At 39.7% G+C, this 15610-nt stretch overlaps 1 protein-coding gene across 7 annotated transcripts in view; it reads left to right on the top strand.

The window, feature by feature from the left end:
* Positions 1-14338, top strand: part of sgk3 (serum/glucocorticoid regulated kinase family member 3) — an 85696-nt gene extending 71358 nt beyond the window's left edge. For all 7 annotated transcript variants that reach the window (XM_072571504.1, XM_072571500.1, XM_072571501.1 and 4 more), the window contains 2 exons: positions 13126-13215; positions 13329-14338. In XM_072571504.1, coding sequence (XP_072427605.1) covers positions 13126-13215; positions 13329-13499 — 261 coding nt within the window. In that variant the 3' untranslated portion in view covers positions 13500-14338. The remainder of the gene's footprint in view (positions 1-13125; positions 13216-13328) is intronic.
* The last annotated feature ends 1272 nt before the right edge of the window (positions 14339-15610 follow it).

Below are 15610 nucleotides of genomic sequence, written 5' to 3'. Positions count from 1 at the left end.
TGTCAAACCTTGAAGTTATCCTCCATTTACTAGCAGTTAGACAATAAACAAGATTCAGAGTCCGAAAGTGTGACACCAGAAAAGCACAGCCGGTCAGGCAACATCTGAGGAGCAGGACATTCCTGATTAAGAGCTTTGCTCAAAACGTTGACACTCCTGCTCCTTGGATGCTGCCTGACTGGCTGTGCTTTTCCAGCACCACACTTTTTGTTTCTGATCTCTAGCATTTGCAGTTAATAAACAAGGTTCCTCTCTAGCTCAAAATAAAATCTGCTTCGTAGCATTTTTTTTTGGGTCGCATTCAGGTCTACTTTCAAACGGTTTTGCTAAGTGTTAGTTTTAGCTAAGTAATGTATTAGTTACATAGTCCAACCACTGACATTCAAGGGCAGAGAAAGCAATCAGAAAAGTGCAATTAGACTTGGGGTCATTCTCTGGGAATACGCTGGTGCAGATCACTTGTGCCCTGTTCCAGCCTTGCAACATTCTGTGACATGCTCCTTGCATCCCTTGAAATTTCACTCTTCCTATAACCTTTGGGTTTTTAAAGCTCAATCTTTGCACTCTCACTAACTTCTCCTTTGAATTTAGCTTTGAGACTTTTGGTGATGTACTGTTAACTTTGACTTTTCATCATTATTTCTCAAATCAAGTCAGGTAGTCCTTTCTTTGTGAAAGGACATTATTCTTTTAAGGAGTACCTGTTAGGCTCAGTCTTTATGATAATCCACTCAAGACTTGAGTGTAAAATCTAGGCATACTTCGAGGAAGTGCTGCACTATCAGTTCAAAACTCAAGTTAGATTGGTTCGCAGCTAATATTTTATAGCATTTGTAAATATCTAGATTATTGTAGCTATGCATGCAAGTCTGCCACGACTTAATGTGTTGAATTTGGAAGAATGTATTATCCTTCTCTTAAAAACCCACCACTTCCTGATTTTCTCTGTCTACCTTTTTAGTATTCTTTAAAACTCAAGCTTCTGAGTAAATTGTGCCTCAACTCTGCATTCAGGGCTCAATTTCAGTCCCACTTCTCTTTTATTCTACATCTTCCTATAAATTGTGCTAAAGCTTTTTTGTGATTTAATGGTACAAAATAAAGACATGTTGCAGCTGCACTGTTAAAAAATATTACATAAGATATTAACAAATTGCATTTTCATACACCCTCACTTTGCAGTCATAATGGCAAGTAGAAAGAAAAATTATCAATCAAACAGTACTCTGCACAAACTAGTGGTCAAAATAATGGCTTATGAACTTAGAACAAGCTGTCAGTAACTAGTACCACACAAGGCTAATAGAAATAGGAACAGGAGTAAGCCTTTCAGCCCCTCAAGCCTGCTCTACCATTGAATATGATCATGACTCACTGATAACTATGCAACTGAAATCACCGATGTTTTTGCTTTATAAAGATTTCAAGTATAATACACCAAAATAATTAACATCATTGAACTTTAACTCTTCTGTCCCAAATGACTGAATATTAAAGGTGGCCTACTAATCTGTTAAGATTTACAACGGTGTGTATTTTAAGAAAATAAGGAAAACTTGCATTTGTATAGTGCTGTTCAAGATCACTGCAATGCCAAAGAAGTACTATTAAAACAGTGACCACATTTCAAAATAGGGATCACAGCAATCAATTTGTGCACAGCAAACTCCCTCAAACATCAGCACAATAATGACCAGATATTCTGTGTTGTAATATTGATCAAGGGTATTGGCCAGAATACTGGAATGGCATCCTTGCTTCTCTTCAGAAATAATCTATCAGGACCTTTTTTATGTCCATCTGAAAGGGCAGTTGATGATTCTGTTTAATGTCTGGTTCAAAAGATGGCTCATGTTTGAGGAGGTGATGTAGTGCAATGACATGAGATTTGCAATCCAGAACCCCAGGCTATTGTCCTGGCAACATGACTTCAAAGACCACCATGGCAGATGGTGAAATTTGAATTCAATGAAAATCTGAAATAAAGATCTGACCTAATGGCAACCTGTAACCATTGTTGGTTGTTATAAGGACCCATCTGATTTAATAATGTTCTTTTATAGAAGGAAACTGCTATCTTTGTGTAATCTGGCCTGCATGTGACTCCAGACCCACAGCAACATGGTTTACTCTTAACTGGTCTCTGGAGAATAAATGCAGGCCCAGCCAGAAACCCCCATGTTTCATGAACATTTTTTAAAATGTTTGACAATACAACATTCCTTTTTAATCTAATGTGTTGGTCTAAAATGGTGCACTCAGTCCAGGAGTAAGACTTGAATCTGCAACATTCTGATTTTAGACTGACCGATTCCTGACTCTTCTTTCCCTTTCCCTAACTCTTATCCTTTCTTTTGGGTTCATCTTTATACTACTATATACCACTCTTTTCGTGTGTGTGTGTGTGTGTGTGTACATCAAAAAGTTGAATTCTACTGTTAATACATAGATTCCTCTTTGAGAAAGCCTTTAGTCATCTACCCTAATATCTCCTGTAGAATTATACAGAACAGAAGGAGGCCATTCAGCCCATACTGTCCATAGCCCTGTCCATAGCTTATAGTACTTAAGGTGCAGATCCAAGTACTTTCAAGTGTTTAAGGTCTCTGCCACCAACTCGGGCAGCGTATTCCACTCACCTGTATAAAACGTTTTTCCTCTCATCCACTCTATTCCTTCTCCCACTTAGCTTGAATTTATGATCCCTGGTTTTTGAACACTCTGCCAAGGGAAACAGACTCCTCCTATCCACTCTATCTCTACCCTTCACAATTTTGTGTACCTCAATCATGTCATCCTTCAGCCTTCCCTGTTCCAAGGGAAACCACTCCAACCTCTCCTTGTAGCTAAAATTCTCCAGTCCTGGCAACATTCCAGTCAATTGTCTCTGCACTCTCCTCAGAGCAATTACATCCTTCCTGCAGTTGTGGCCTCACCAATGTCTTTTACCACTTCATCATATTCCTACTTTTACATTATATACCTTTGCTAATGCAGAACAGCATTCTGCGTGCCTTCTTTACAACCCTATTTACCTATACTGCTACTTTTAGGAACCTGTCACTCTACCTCCCTCAGTATGTTCCTGTTTATTGTGTATTTTTTTTTAGATTACTTAGTGTGGAAGCATGCCCTTCGGCCCAACAAGTCCACACCGACCCACCGAAGCGCAACCCACCCTGACCCATTCCCCTACACCTAACACTACGGGCAATTTAGCATAGCCAATTCACCTAACCTGCACATTTTTGGATTGTGGGAGGAAACCGGAGCACCCAGAGGAAACCCACGCAGACACAGGGAGAACGTGCAAACTCCACACAGACAGTTGCCTGAGGTGGGAATTGAACCTGGGTCTCTGACGTTGTGAGACAGCAGTGCTAACCACTGTGCCACCCACAAATACATTGGCCTCACAATTATCAGAATTGAATTCCATCTACCACTTACCTGCCCAATCACTGTATCATTTTGGAACTTACAGCTATCTTCTACACTATGCAGCCAATCTTCCAGTCTGCAAACTTCCCAGTTGTGCCCCATGTTCAAGTCCAAATCATTAATATCTAAAACAAACAGCAGGGGTCCCAACACAAAACATTAACTTGAAAGAGCATTCCATTGACAAGTGTAGCAATCAACTATTACCAGTTCTGAAGGAGGGTCACTGGACCTAAACTGTTAACTCTGCTTTCTCTCCACAGATATTACCAGACCGGCTGTGATTTTCCAGCAATTTCTGTTTTTTTTATATTGACCATGACCCTTTGTTACCTGTCACTAAGGCAACTTTGGATCCAATTTGACACATTATCCCTTTAACTTTTTTGGGCAGTGTACCATGTGGGAACTTGTCAATTGCCTTCCTAATATCCCACTGCACTTACTCATCGATTTCCCCCTTATCACTTTCTCAAAAAATTCAATCAAATTTGTAAGGCATGACCTTCCCTTAACAGAGTCATGCTGATTATTTCTGACTAGTCGATGTCTTTCTAAGTGACAGTTTATCTGATCTTTCAGAATTGATTCTAACAATTTGTCCACCAATGAAGTAACTCCACTGGTCAATAATTGTTTGACATTTCCTTTGTACCCGTTTTTAAAACAACAAAAAACACACATTTGCATTCCTCCAGTTCTCTAGCACCTTATCTGTGTCTGGTGAAGATTGCAAAATAATCCTCTGAGCATCTGCTATTTCCCCTGACCTCTATTTAATATCGTAGGGAATAATCCATCTGGCCCTGGCAACTTATTCACTTTCAATCTACAGGATTCCAACTCCCAACTCTTCCTCTCATTATTTTGTCTAATATTTTACACTGATCCTCTTGGATTACTATGTACATATCATCCCCTTACTTTGTAAGTATGGAGCCAAAAATATCATTTAAAATTCTTCCTATATCCTCTATCTTTGTATAGGTTCCTTCTTCATCTCTGATAGATCCCACTTTTCCCTTTTAATTATCCTTTTGTTCTGAATATTACTGGTAAAACATATTTGGGTTTTCCTTTCTCTTGGTTGCAAATTTTTGTTATGCCCTTTCTTTGCTTTGCTTTTATTTTAAACTTGATTTCTGTATTTCCTATACTCTATGCTATCTGCAGTGTTGAGGTTTTTTTTTTGAGACTATCATGTTTTCTTTTAGTGTTTAATCTTCTTTTCTATATTTTTAGACAACTATAGGGGTATAGATTTGGTATTACCATTTATATTTTTGGAGGGGCGATGTCTGCTTTGTGCTTTAAGGATCTCTCTTTCTACTGCCTCCGACTGATTTTATCCTTTAGCAGTGCTGTCCGGTCCACCTCAGCCAAATCACTTTTCACTTCTGCAAAATTTGCCTTCCCCCACTTTAAAACTTTTACAGTTGAATTATCTCTGTCCTTTTCCATTATAATATGAAATCTAAGTGAATTATGGTCACCATCTCTGATATGGTCACCCGCTGTGACATCATCCAATTGCTTCTCTTCATTTCCCAAAAACTAAATCCTGATTGCGTCTAATTTCTGGGGTTCTGATAGGCCCAGTATCATTTGACCCTTCTCCGTGGGGAGTGACCAAACACCGATCTGTACAGTGTTAAAATGGCCTTTATTACTTAGCTATCGCCAGGGACTGTAAAGTGCCTAAAACAAAAAGACACACCGGAGGCCCCAAACAGAGGATTTATAAAGGCAGTTATGCTCCTGGATTCAGTTAGAAATTAATGTATACTAATTAAGAAGTGTACAGTTATCTAAATTGAACCATTATTGATGAGGCTTGTGCATAGAATATGTGTGCAGTTAATACATAGGTATGACTACTAATTGCAATATAAGATTAGTGCTAAGGCATTACATATCATCAGGTCTGATTCAGTATAGGCTACAATTTGTCCTTGCACAACTGTTCATGTCTGGCTTGTCAGCCAGCTTCCGTTATCCCTTGCCCTTTGTGTTTTAGTGGCTTCTTTCAAGGCTGAGGTTCAATGAATAAAAAACTCTTTCTTTGTTTGATTGTGAGCATTAACGTATTCCTTTGTTATCTTGCAAAAGAGTTAGGTCCTAGAACAAATAGTCCCATGTATTGTTAAACTATCAGTTTTGTGTTTTGAGTTATCAACATTTGCAGCTGTGTGATATTAAATATTGTTCAAGTTTTTGAGTCGTTATTTTTACCCCCTTTCATCTCTTTTTTAAAGATTGGTATAACATTATGCCTTTAGAATGGTTTGTGAAGTACCTTGTTAATGTCACTATATGAAAGAAAGTTATGAACAAGAAACTATGTTCCACACAGCAGACCGTTAATCTTAGTGGGCGGCACGGTTAGCACTGCTGCCTCACAGCGCCAGAGACCTGGGTTCAATTCCCGACTCGGGCGACTGTCTGTGTGGAGTTTGCACATTCTCCCCGTGTCTGCGTGGGTTTCCTCCCACAGTCCAAAGATGTGCAGGTCAGGTGAATTGGCCATGCTAAATTTCCCGTAGTGTTAGGTAAAAAGGTGTAAATGTAGGGGTTTTGGGTGGGTTGCACTTCGGCGGGTCGGTGTGGACTTGTTGGGCCGAAGGGCCTGTTTCCACACTGTAAGTAATCTAATCTAATCTTGCTGTCAACCACAGGTATTTTAAACATAAATCCAGTTTTGATCAGATAGATTATAGATGTTTGTCCCACTTATGACAAGTCAGATCCCAGAAAATAAACCCCGAGTTTACTTATTATTGACATTCCCAGCATCATTTAAATAAGTCAGAATTTGTCTCTTGAGGTTTAGGGCTGTGTAATTTTAAAGTTTCTTATTAGTCAATCCCATTTGGGTCTAACCCTATTGCATCTAGGTTTTTTTCCCCCCAACTCATAATGTAATCCTGGTAAATATTTTAACCACCTTCCAGGGCCCTTGTCATACATCATTACTGCAGGAACTATGCTGGTAGTAGTTGTCAGAGCTTCAATATCAACAGGCTTGTCTTGGATCTTTTGCCCGTTTTGTGCACCACCTCTTGTAACACAGACCTTGCCCATTTTATCCCCTAGGAGAAAGTGAGGACTGAGATACTGGAGTACCAGAGTTGAAAAATGTGGTGCTGGAAAAACACAGCAGGCCAGGCAGCATCCGAGGAGCAGGAGAATCGACGTTTCAGGCATAAGCCCTTCTTCTGGAATTCAGCACCACATTTTTCAACCTCCACCCCCCCCCCCCCCCATTTTATCTCCTTCCAAATTAAAATTTCAGTTCATAGTATAGTAGTGCATATCCCCCACAATCTTTATGCAAAACATTCTGCTGTTCTAAAATTTCCAATAAATGACTGATGAAAGTATTCCCCTATTGTCATCTTGACTTTGTTTCACCAGTTTCTCTGATAAACAACTACCATGTTCTCTAACTTTTTTTTTGGAATAGAGATTGAGAAAATGTAAGAAAACTTGGAAAAGTTTTCTATCAGACTTCATTATGTATTTAATAAAAACATTTTCTGGTGGTACACCACACAGCCATGGTGTTTATATGGAGCTGCTAAAGATGAGTAGTTTATCTGGCAAATGATTTATAGCCTACCCTCTGGTACCAATTTTTAATCATCATGTCACTTCAAATGTAAATTTGATCATTAAAGTGTGAATTTTCACCCCTGCATTGGAAGCTGAGACTCAGCCCAGTACTGCAAACCCAACACACTGTATGATATAGGCAAAAGTGAGGACTGCAGGTGCTGGAAATCAGAGTCTAGATTTGAGTGGTGCTGGAAAAGCACAGGTCGGGCAGCATCCTAGGAGCAGGAAAATCGATTCTCCTGCTCCTCGGATGCTGCCTGACCTGCTGTCCTTTTCCAGCACCAATCTAATGTATGATATCGTTTCTTTTGCTTGTTCTATCACCCAGTTCCCACATGCCAAACAAATATTACTTCTAACAACATTATTACTATGTTTGAGCTGCTTTTTACCAATCTATTAATAGCCTTATCTTGATTCTAAAAATTGAATACCAATAATAAGATTGTGGTACTTGTTAGTTCCTGATCATCATGTAAGGAATTTTAGATGCCTTATCTATTCCAAAGGACATCTTAAAACTGCTTAGATCATAAGATCATTCAATATAGGAGTTGGTCATTTGGCCCTCCAAGCATGCTTCACCATTCAACAGGATCATGGCTGATCCAACATTCCTCAAGTTCACTTTCCTCATAGCCCTTGATTTTTTCCCATGCAAATCAAGAATCCATCTCTGGCTGTTGAGAATTTTTTACTCCAATCCCACAATATCCAGGAAATGTACTACTCCTGATCCTATGTTAATTCCTGTTATCACATCATTCACTAAACTTTTTTTTTGTTTCTCAACTGACCTTTTCCTGTTTTGGGGCCATAACTTACAAAGCTTGTGCCTGTGCCCCTTGCTCAAACATCTGTTTTGAGTAATTCTCTCTGCAGTTGTTAGCTTACAATTAGAATCCAATACTGGCAATCTTATTCTTGTCAAGTTTAATATAACCAGCACCAGTTTATCGTGGACATTGTTATGCAGAATCCAACTGTCTTCCACAAAAAACCAATTCATTTTCTGGACCTGGTCTAATTTCTGGAAATGATGTTTCCAGTTCAGTGATTGTGGGCTGTAGTTGCCACATTTCATGGTGGTTCCTTTCTTTATTATGTCAGAAATCACATGATGCGGGTTTTGTGGTTTCAAATCTAGCTGTTGGATTTTAACCTGGTGTCATGAGACTTTTGTCCACCCCAATTTAACACTGGCACCTCCACATCACTACTTATTATGGTCATAACTCCCACAGCTTCATCCCAATATATATCGCCTTTGTTTTTCTTCAATATTTGACTATAATCTTTTCCATGAAACACCCCTTCACCACCTTCCAATCCAGCCTCCCCAAGAAATGTCAGCACCGTGCTTTTTCAGAAAGGAAGGTATTGGTCAAGCTCCCAACCTGTGACAGTATCTATGTGGCCTCCCTTTACTCCCTGTTCTAGCTCTTTCCTTTGCTAATTCATTTGCTTTTCTTCCCTTAACTGTTTCTTTCCAATACACTCTCATCTTTAATGTGCTGTACTAGTTCCTATTTTCCCTTGCTACTTCAATTATTCTCTTCAACAATGGATGTAGGTTTGCTCGCTGAGCTGGTTGGTTCATTTTCGGATGTTTCATCACCATACTAAGTAATATCATAAGAGAGCCTCCAGTGAAGCATTGGTGTTATGTCCTGCTTTCTATTTGTGTTTAGGTTTCCTTGGGCTGGTGATGTCATTTCCTGTGGTGGTGATATTTTTCTCAGCGGGTGATAAATGGGATTCAAATCAATATGTTTGTTAATAGAGTTCCGGTTGGAATGCCACGCTTCAAGGAATTCTTCAGTGTCTCTTTAGATTAGATTACTTTTTTTAGATTACTTAGTGTGGAAACAGGCCCTTCGGCCCAACAAGTCCACACCGTCCCGCCGAAGCGTAACCCACCCATACCCCTACATCTACATCTACCCCTTACCTAACACTACGGGCAATTTAGCATGGCCAATTCACCTGACCTGCACATCTTTGGACTGTGGGAGGAAACCGGAGCACCCGGAGGAAACCCACGCAGACACTGGGAGAACGTGCAAACTCCACACAGTCAGTCGCCTGAGGCGGGAATTGAACCCTGGTCTCTGGCGCTGTGAGGCAGCAGTGCTAACCACTGTGCCACCGTGCCGTCTCTGTTTGGCTTGTCCTAGGATGGTTGTCCCAGTCAAAGTAGTGTCCTTCTTCATCTGAATGTAAGGATACTAGTGAGAGTGGGTCATGTCTTTTTGTGGCCAGTTGATGTTCATGTATCCTGGTGACTAGTTTTCTGCCTGTTTGTCCAATGTAGTGTTTGTTAGTTCTTGCACGGTATTTTGTAAATGACATTCATTTTGCTTGTTGTCATATAGGGTATTTAAAGGTAATTAGCTGCTGTTTTACTGTGTTGGTGGGTTTGTGGGCTGCCATGATGCCAAGAGGTCCTAGCAGTCTGGCAGTCATTTCCGAGATGCCTTTGTTGTAGGGGAGAGTTTCTAGGCACGTTTTGTCTGCTTGTTTGGGTTTGTTGCTGAGAAATCGATGGACTGTTTTCATTGGGTACCTGATCTTTTTGAATACGCTATAGTGTTTTTTTTCTGCTCTTTGTAGCTCCTCAGTGCTGCAGTGTGTGGTGGCTTGTTGAAATAATGGTCTAATACAGCTTTGGTTGTGAGTGTTAGGATGATTGCTTCTGTAATTCAGTATTTAGTCCATATGTGTTTCTTTCCTGTAGACGCTGGTTTGAAGTTTCTCTAGTAGTCTCAACAGTCAATGAGGAACTTCAAACCAGCATCAACAGGAAAGCAACAAATATGGACCAAATACTGAATTACAGAAGCAATCATCCCAACACCCACAACCAAAGCTGCATTAGACCATTATTTCAATGAGCCACCACACACTGCAGCACTGAGGGACCACAAAGCAGAAGAAAACCACCTGTACAGCATAAACAAAAAGAATGGGTACCCAATGAATACAGTCCGTCGATTTCTCAGCAACAAACCCAAATAAGCAGATAATGCACTCAAAAACCCTAGCCATTCTCCCCTAAATCACAGACATCTCAGAAATGACTGCTAGATAACTCTGATCTCTTGGCATCACGGTAGCCCACAAACCCACCAACACACTAAAACAGTAGCTAATGAGCTTAAAAGACCTTATACAGATAACAAGCAAAATGAACGTAGTTACAAATACTTTGCAAATACTATAATAAACACTACATTGGATAAACAGGCAGAAAACTAGCCACTAGGACATATGAACTTCAACTAGCCACAAAAAGACATGACCCATTATCCCTCGTATCCTTACATACAGATGAGGAAGGACACCACTTTGGGACAAAACATCATCCTAGAACAAGCCAAACAGAGACTCGCAAGAATTCCTCGAAGCATGGCAATCCAACCGGAACTATATCAACAAACTCATTGATAAGGATCCCATCTATCACCCTCTGAGAACAAGAACCAGAAGTGACATCACCAACACAGGAAATTGCATCACCACAGGAAATGAACATCACCAGCCCAAGGAAGCCTAAACACACAAATAGAAAGCAGGCCATAACACCAGTGCTTCACTGGAGGTTTGATAATGATGTTACCTAGTATGGTGACAAAACATTTGAAAACAAACCATCCAGCCCATCGAACAAACTTATATCCAGAACCTCACCCAGAGCTACAAATCTTCTGTAAACTTTCTCTCTTCAACAATGGTGCAGATAGCAAAGATTTTCTGTCTGCTGACTCAAAATCTATTGCTTTCTGAAGAGATGAAAAATTCAGTCGGACTGTTGCACATTTACGTACTGCCAAATAAACCTCTACAGGTGGGGGATATTTTTCAGGGTGGGTTACCACAAACATGTCTGCTGTCACTCCTGTAGCTGGTGCGCTCGTGCTGGAGGTAAGCTTAAGGCAGTATTGTATACCCTTGTTGGTTCTCTACATGAATTACACATCTTGTCAATCTGACCCCTCCTCCACTGTAGAGGATATGTCAACAAAACCTTTCAACAGTTTCTGATTTTCATCCCATATGTCCCTTTTTTTTGTTTTGACACAAAAGGTCCTGAAAGAGCTTTTGTTGTCACCACCTGACATTCATGTGACTCACCTTGATAACTAAGGTTTGCAGCCAACTGCATAATCTATCCATTTTGATCTTGTCCGCATGCATGTTGTCAAACTTCATACTTTGTGAAAGGGAAGGGTCTCTGACATATGGTTTGACCAAATAATTCTGAAATAGAAAAACTCAGCAGGTCTGGCAGCATCTGTGGAGAAAATGCAGAGTTAATATTTTGTGTCCAGTGACCCTTCTGAATTGACTGTAACTCAGAAAACATGGCTTTATATGCGAGAGAAAGGGTTGGGAAGGGGGCAAGAAGAAACAATTGGTGGAAAGGGAGCCTAGAGAGAGAAAAACAGTTAGGCAGATAAAGGAGTGGGTAAAAGTCAGCCTGGGACAATGAAGAGCTGCTAATGGCAACTGTTAGTGACTGACATTGGGTTGTTTGTGGTAGAAATCCATGTGATGCCAAGGCCTGGTGCTTGGGGATTGGTGTAAGGAGATGGGAGAAGGTGCTCAGGCCCTAAAATTATTGAATTCAATAACGAGTCCAAAAGGTTGCAGGGTTCCCAAGTGGAAAATGAGGTGTTGTTCTTCCAGTTTCGCTGGAGCACTGTAACAAGCCCGAGAGAGTGTTGACTACTTCTAATGCCCCTCTTCTGTGCATTCTTTCTTTTTGAACAATCCAATAACCTCTTGGATGTCTTGTTGAATATGTGACTAATATACATGCTGCATTACAGATTCTACTTATTTGTTGTGTTTCTAAACAAAAGGTCTTTGTCCTGTCACCACTAATTACCTTTTAAATCTGTGCCCTTTTTCTCTTAACCCTTCTGCCACTGGTAATAGCTGTTCTCTATTCAACAAGTCCAGACCTCTTGTGATTTGAACATCTCTTGTCTTAAGTACTTCTTCTCTAAGGAAAGCAGTGCCAACTTGTCCTGTCTACATAACAGAACATGTAATCTTGAGCATTTGCCTTCAGAGTTCAAGTTCCCACCCCCACCACTTGCTTTGACCTATTTCCTAAGGCAGCTTACTGAAATTATTTTTAAAATAGTGACTGTTACCAACACGACGGTTGGAGGAAGAGCGCCTCATTTTCCGCCTGGGATCCCTCCAACCACAAGGGATGAACTCAGATTTCTCCAGTTTCCTCATTTCCCCTCCCCCCACCTTGTCTCAGTCCCAACCCTTGAACTCAGCACCGCCTTCCTAACCTGCAATCTTCTTCCTGTCCTCTCCGCCCCCACCCCCACTCCGGCCTATCACCCTCACCTTGACCTCCCTCCACCTATCGCATTTCCAACGTCCCTCCCCCAAGTTCCTCCTCCCTACCTTTTATCTTAGCCTGCTGGACACACTTTCCTCATTCCTGAAGAAGGGCTGATGCCCGAAACGTCGATTCTCCTGTTCCTTGGATGCTGCCTGACCTGCTGCGCCTTTCCAGCAACACATTTTCAGTGCTGTTAAAATGAAGGCAAGCAGCTTCATAATATTCAATTGATCAACTCTCTTTGCTATTAGAAGTTTGTTTCTCTGCGCCTTATAGCATCTGTTAAAACTGCAAATAGTCGAATTCAAAATGGGCTGGGTTTCTTTTTACTTTCTCCATTTATCTGTGAACACAACCCCAAACCACTTGTTTTTGGAAGTTGAACTTTAGCCTGGTCTGTTAATGCAACATGCACTTTATATTGTATTGATGTATCAGTCTAGATTATGCACTCCGTTGCAGAACAGATGTCTGACCTAAACTTTTTGAACCTCTAAATTGGGTGTGATGAGAATTAAACTCTTATTACGCTCCCCTGAGATACCTGAGCCTGGAATCCTGTCAGGCGAGACTCCTCTTAAAGGTAATCAACTGACCCAGCAACCAAATTTATACTATACTGTGTTGTGATAATGTATATTTACGTAAATATTAAGAATTTATTCAGTACCTTGATTTTCTGTGGGATTGTGTTACTGCAGGCTGAAATCAAAAGCCATCCTTTTTTTGATGTTATCAATTGGGAACATCTAGATCGGAAGGAAATCCCCCCACCATTTAATCCCAGTGTGGTACGTAGCTGTCTTTTCAGTAATTCAACAGAAAAAAAACCATCCAATGTTAGAATGCTGTAAACCATGCAGTGTTGTTTTGTGAATATATGACAACAATATTTGTGTTTCAGGCTGGACCTGATGATCTACAAAATTTCGATCCAGAGTTCACAGAAGAACCAGTTCCTCAATCTATTTGTCGATCTCCTGACCGTTCAGTTGTAAATGCTAGTGTTTTAGAAGCTGATGATGCATTTATTGGTTTTTCTTATGCCCCACCAATTGAAGATTCATTCTTATAAAGGACATTTTCATGGAATTTTTCAATGAGAAACAAACTACTCAGCAGGAAATGAAAGCACTGTTCAGCCTAGTATGCTTTTGAATTTGCACCACAACTATCAGCATTCCTCAAACAGAAACTGTAGTGATCAGGTGAATGTATGGAGCTTATAAAGTACTAAAAAGAAACTGTACATTCTACGTGCAACTTGTAAACAATCCAAATATTCAATTGCTTCACTCTTTCCAAGTCTGAAGATTCCAAAGCTATGTAGTTTAAGGATAGTCTACTTATCCAAGACGTTACAAATTTCTGAAATTCTGATTGTGCTGTACTATTTTCAATTTAAATATTGTGGAAACAACTTATCCCATTTCTGGATAATTGCATACATATGTTGTGATATTTCTGAAAGAATTAATGTATTGTTGTCCAAAGATGGTGATGAAATCAAATTTCGCAACATGAAAATTGCTAATGATAGTTTATATTTTCACCTCACTGCCATCTATTTTGATCTGTGAAGATCATATACCGGTATTGATTTTGGTTATAACTTAATGTCTTTACTGGAATCCAACCGAATTGTCGCTGTATATAAATCTGCACTTATAGTACAGACACTACTTGAATAACGGAGGAAAAATTGTGGCCACTCAGGTGAAAGATGTGAAGATTTTCTTTTGAGTATTTAATATGTATTGGCCACTAATGATTGATCATGCCTGTTTTGTTTTAAAAACCTGAATTGGAAATATACAAATTTGCAAACTATAGTTTAATTAGATGCAACTAATACTTTTATAATTATATATGTGTGTGTGTATATATATATATAAAAACAGCAAAACTACTAAATAGCACATCTTCAAATATATGTGTGTGTATTCTAAATGGTCATTTTAGGTTTTATGATATGTTTGTTACATTTTTAATGTTCTGTTTTTTAAAAAAGTAAGGAAGGTTCAAGGATAGCTCCAGTGGAAAGGTTGGTTCAAAATCCAAGTAAGTCTTTTTGCCCCTTTTACTCGAATGGTACAATGATGAGCATAGACTGTGTCTGTCTGTGTCTGTCTGTGTCTGTCTGTGTCTGTCTGTGTCTGTCTGTCTGTCTGTCTGGACTGGTAGGACAAATGTTTTGACCTGCTTTCCCTATCTGATTAATTATTTTTATTGATTTTCATTTCTGTATTTCACTTTTGCACCTGAGGAAAACCTTTTTAAAATAACATTCATTCAAATAATTAATGGAAAATGGGACACTTTTCATTTGCTTGTTCTGCTTTAAAGATTTTGACTTATTCCATTTGACTGAAATCCCAGTACCCATATTTAAAGGAGGGTCTCAGCATATTAAAAATATTCAGCTGTATTTATAATTGACAGAAAGAAACAGAGTTCCATTTTAGATGTATAAAGAAAGCACATGCTGTCAAAATGTTTCTCAATAGCATGTATTTATACAGTCTTCAATACTGTGAGAAATTTCTAAGAATCCTCACAGGGACATGCCAGATAAAATTTGGCACTAACATGTTTGAGACAGTAGGCTACGACATCAAAAGGCTAGGGCATCTAAAGCCTGATCATAAAGTAGATTTATGCAAAGTCTTAAAGGAGAAGAGCTAGGATAAGTGATTTAGAGCAGTGGTTTCCTACCTTTTTCGGTAACATGGCACACTGCACACTGGAATGGTCTCACTGAACACTTGGTTTCACATTTTCCCTTTCACCATGAGTTTAGGATGTTCATATTTTAGCAGCAAAAGATTAATACTTTGCTTTTAATTTGATTAATTTTCACAAGGTTTAGGAGTTATTATTTTGGTCAGACAGAACAATGTTTGTCTTAGTGATTTTCATTACCTTTGTACAACATTTGACTGCATATTTGGAAAGTTCTCACTGCACGCCAGTGCTGTGGCTGGTGAAAACCACCAGTCTGGGCAGAAAACTCAAGTCTTGGACCATAGCAACTGTGGACCTATTAAATTGGGGATGAATAAGTGACCAGAATGCAGCAAGTACAGATTTCCGAGGGAAGAGACAGGGGAGTGATGGGTGGATTGTGTCATAGGGATGTACAGCATGGAAACAGACCCTTCGGTCCAACCTGTCCATGCCGACCCA

Source organism: Chiloscyllium punctatum, chromosome 5 (genome assembly GCF_047496795.1).
Source record: "Chiloscyllium punctatum isolate Juve2018m chromosome 5, sChiPun1.3, whole genome shotgun sequence".
Taxonomy (NCBI): Eukaryota; Metazoa; Chordata; class Chondrichthyes; order Orectolobiformes; family Hemiscylliidae; genus Chiloscyllium; species Chiloscyllium punctatum.
Note: the sequence above shows the minus strand (reverse complement) of the source record. Positions and strands in the feature narration are given on the sequence as shown.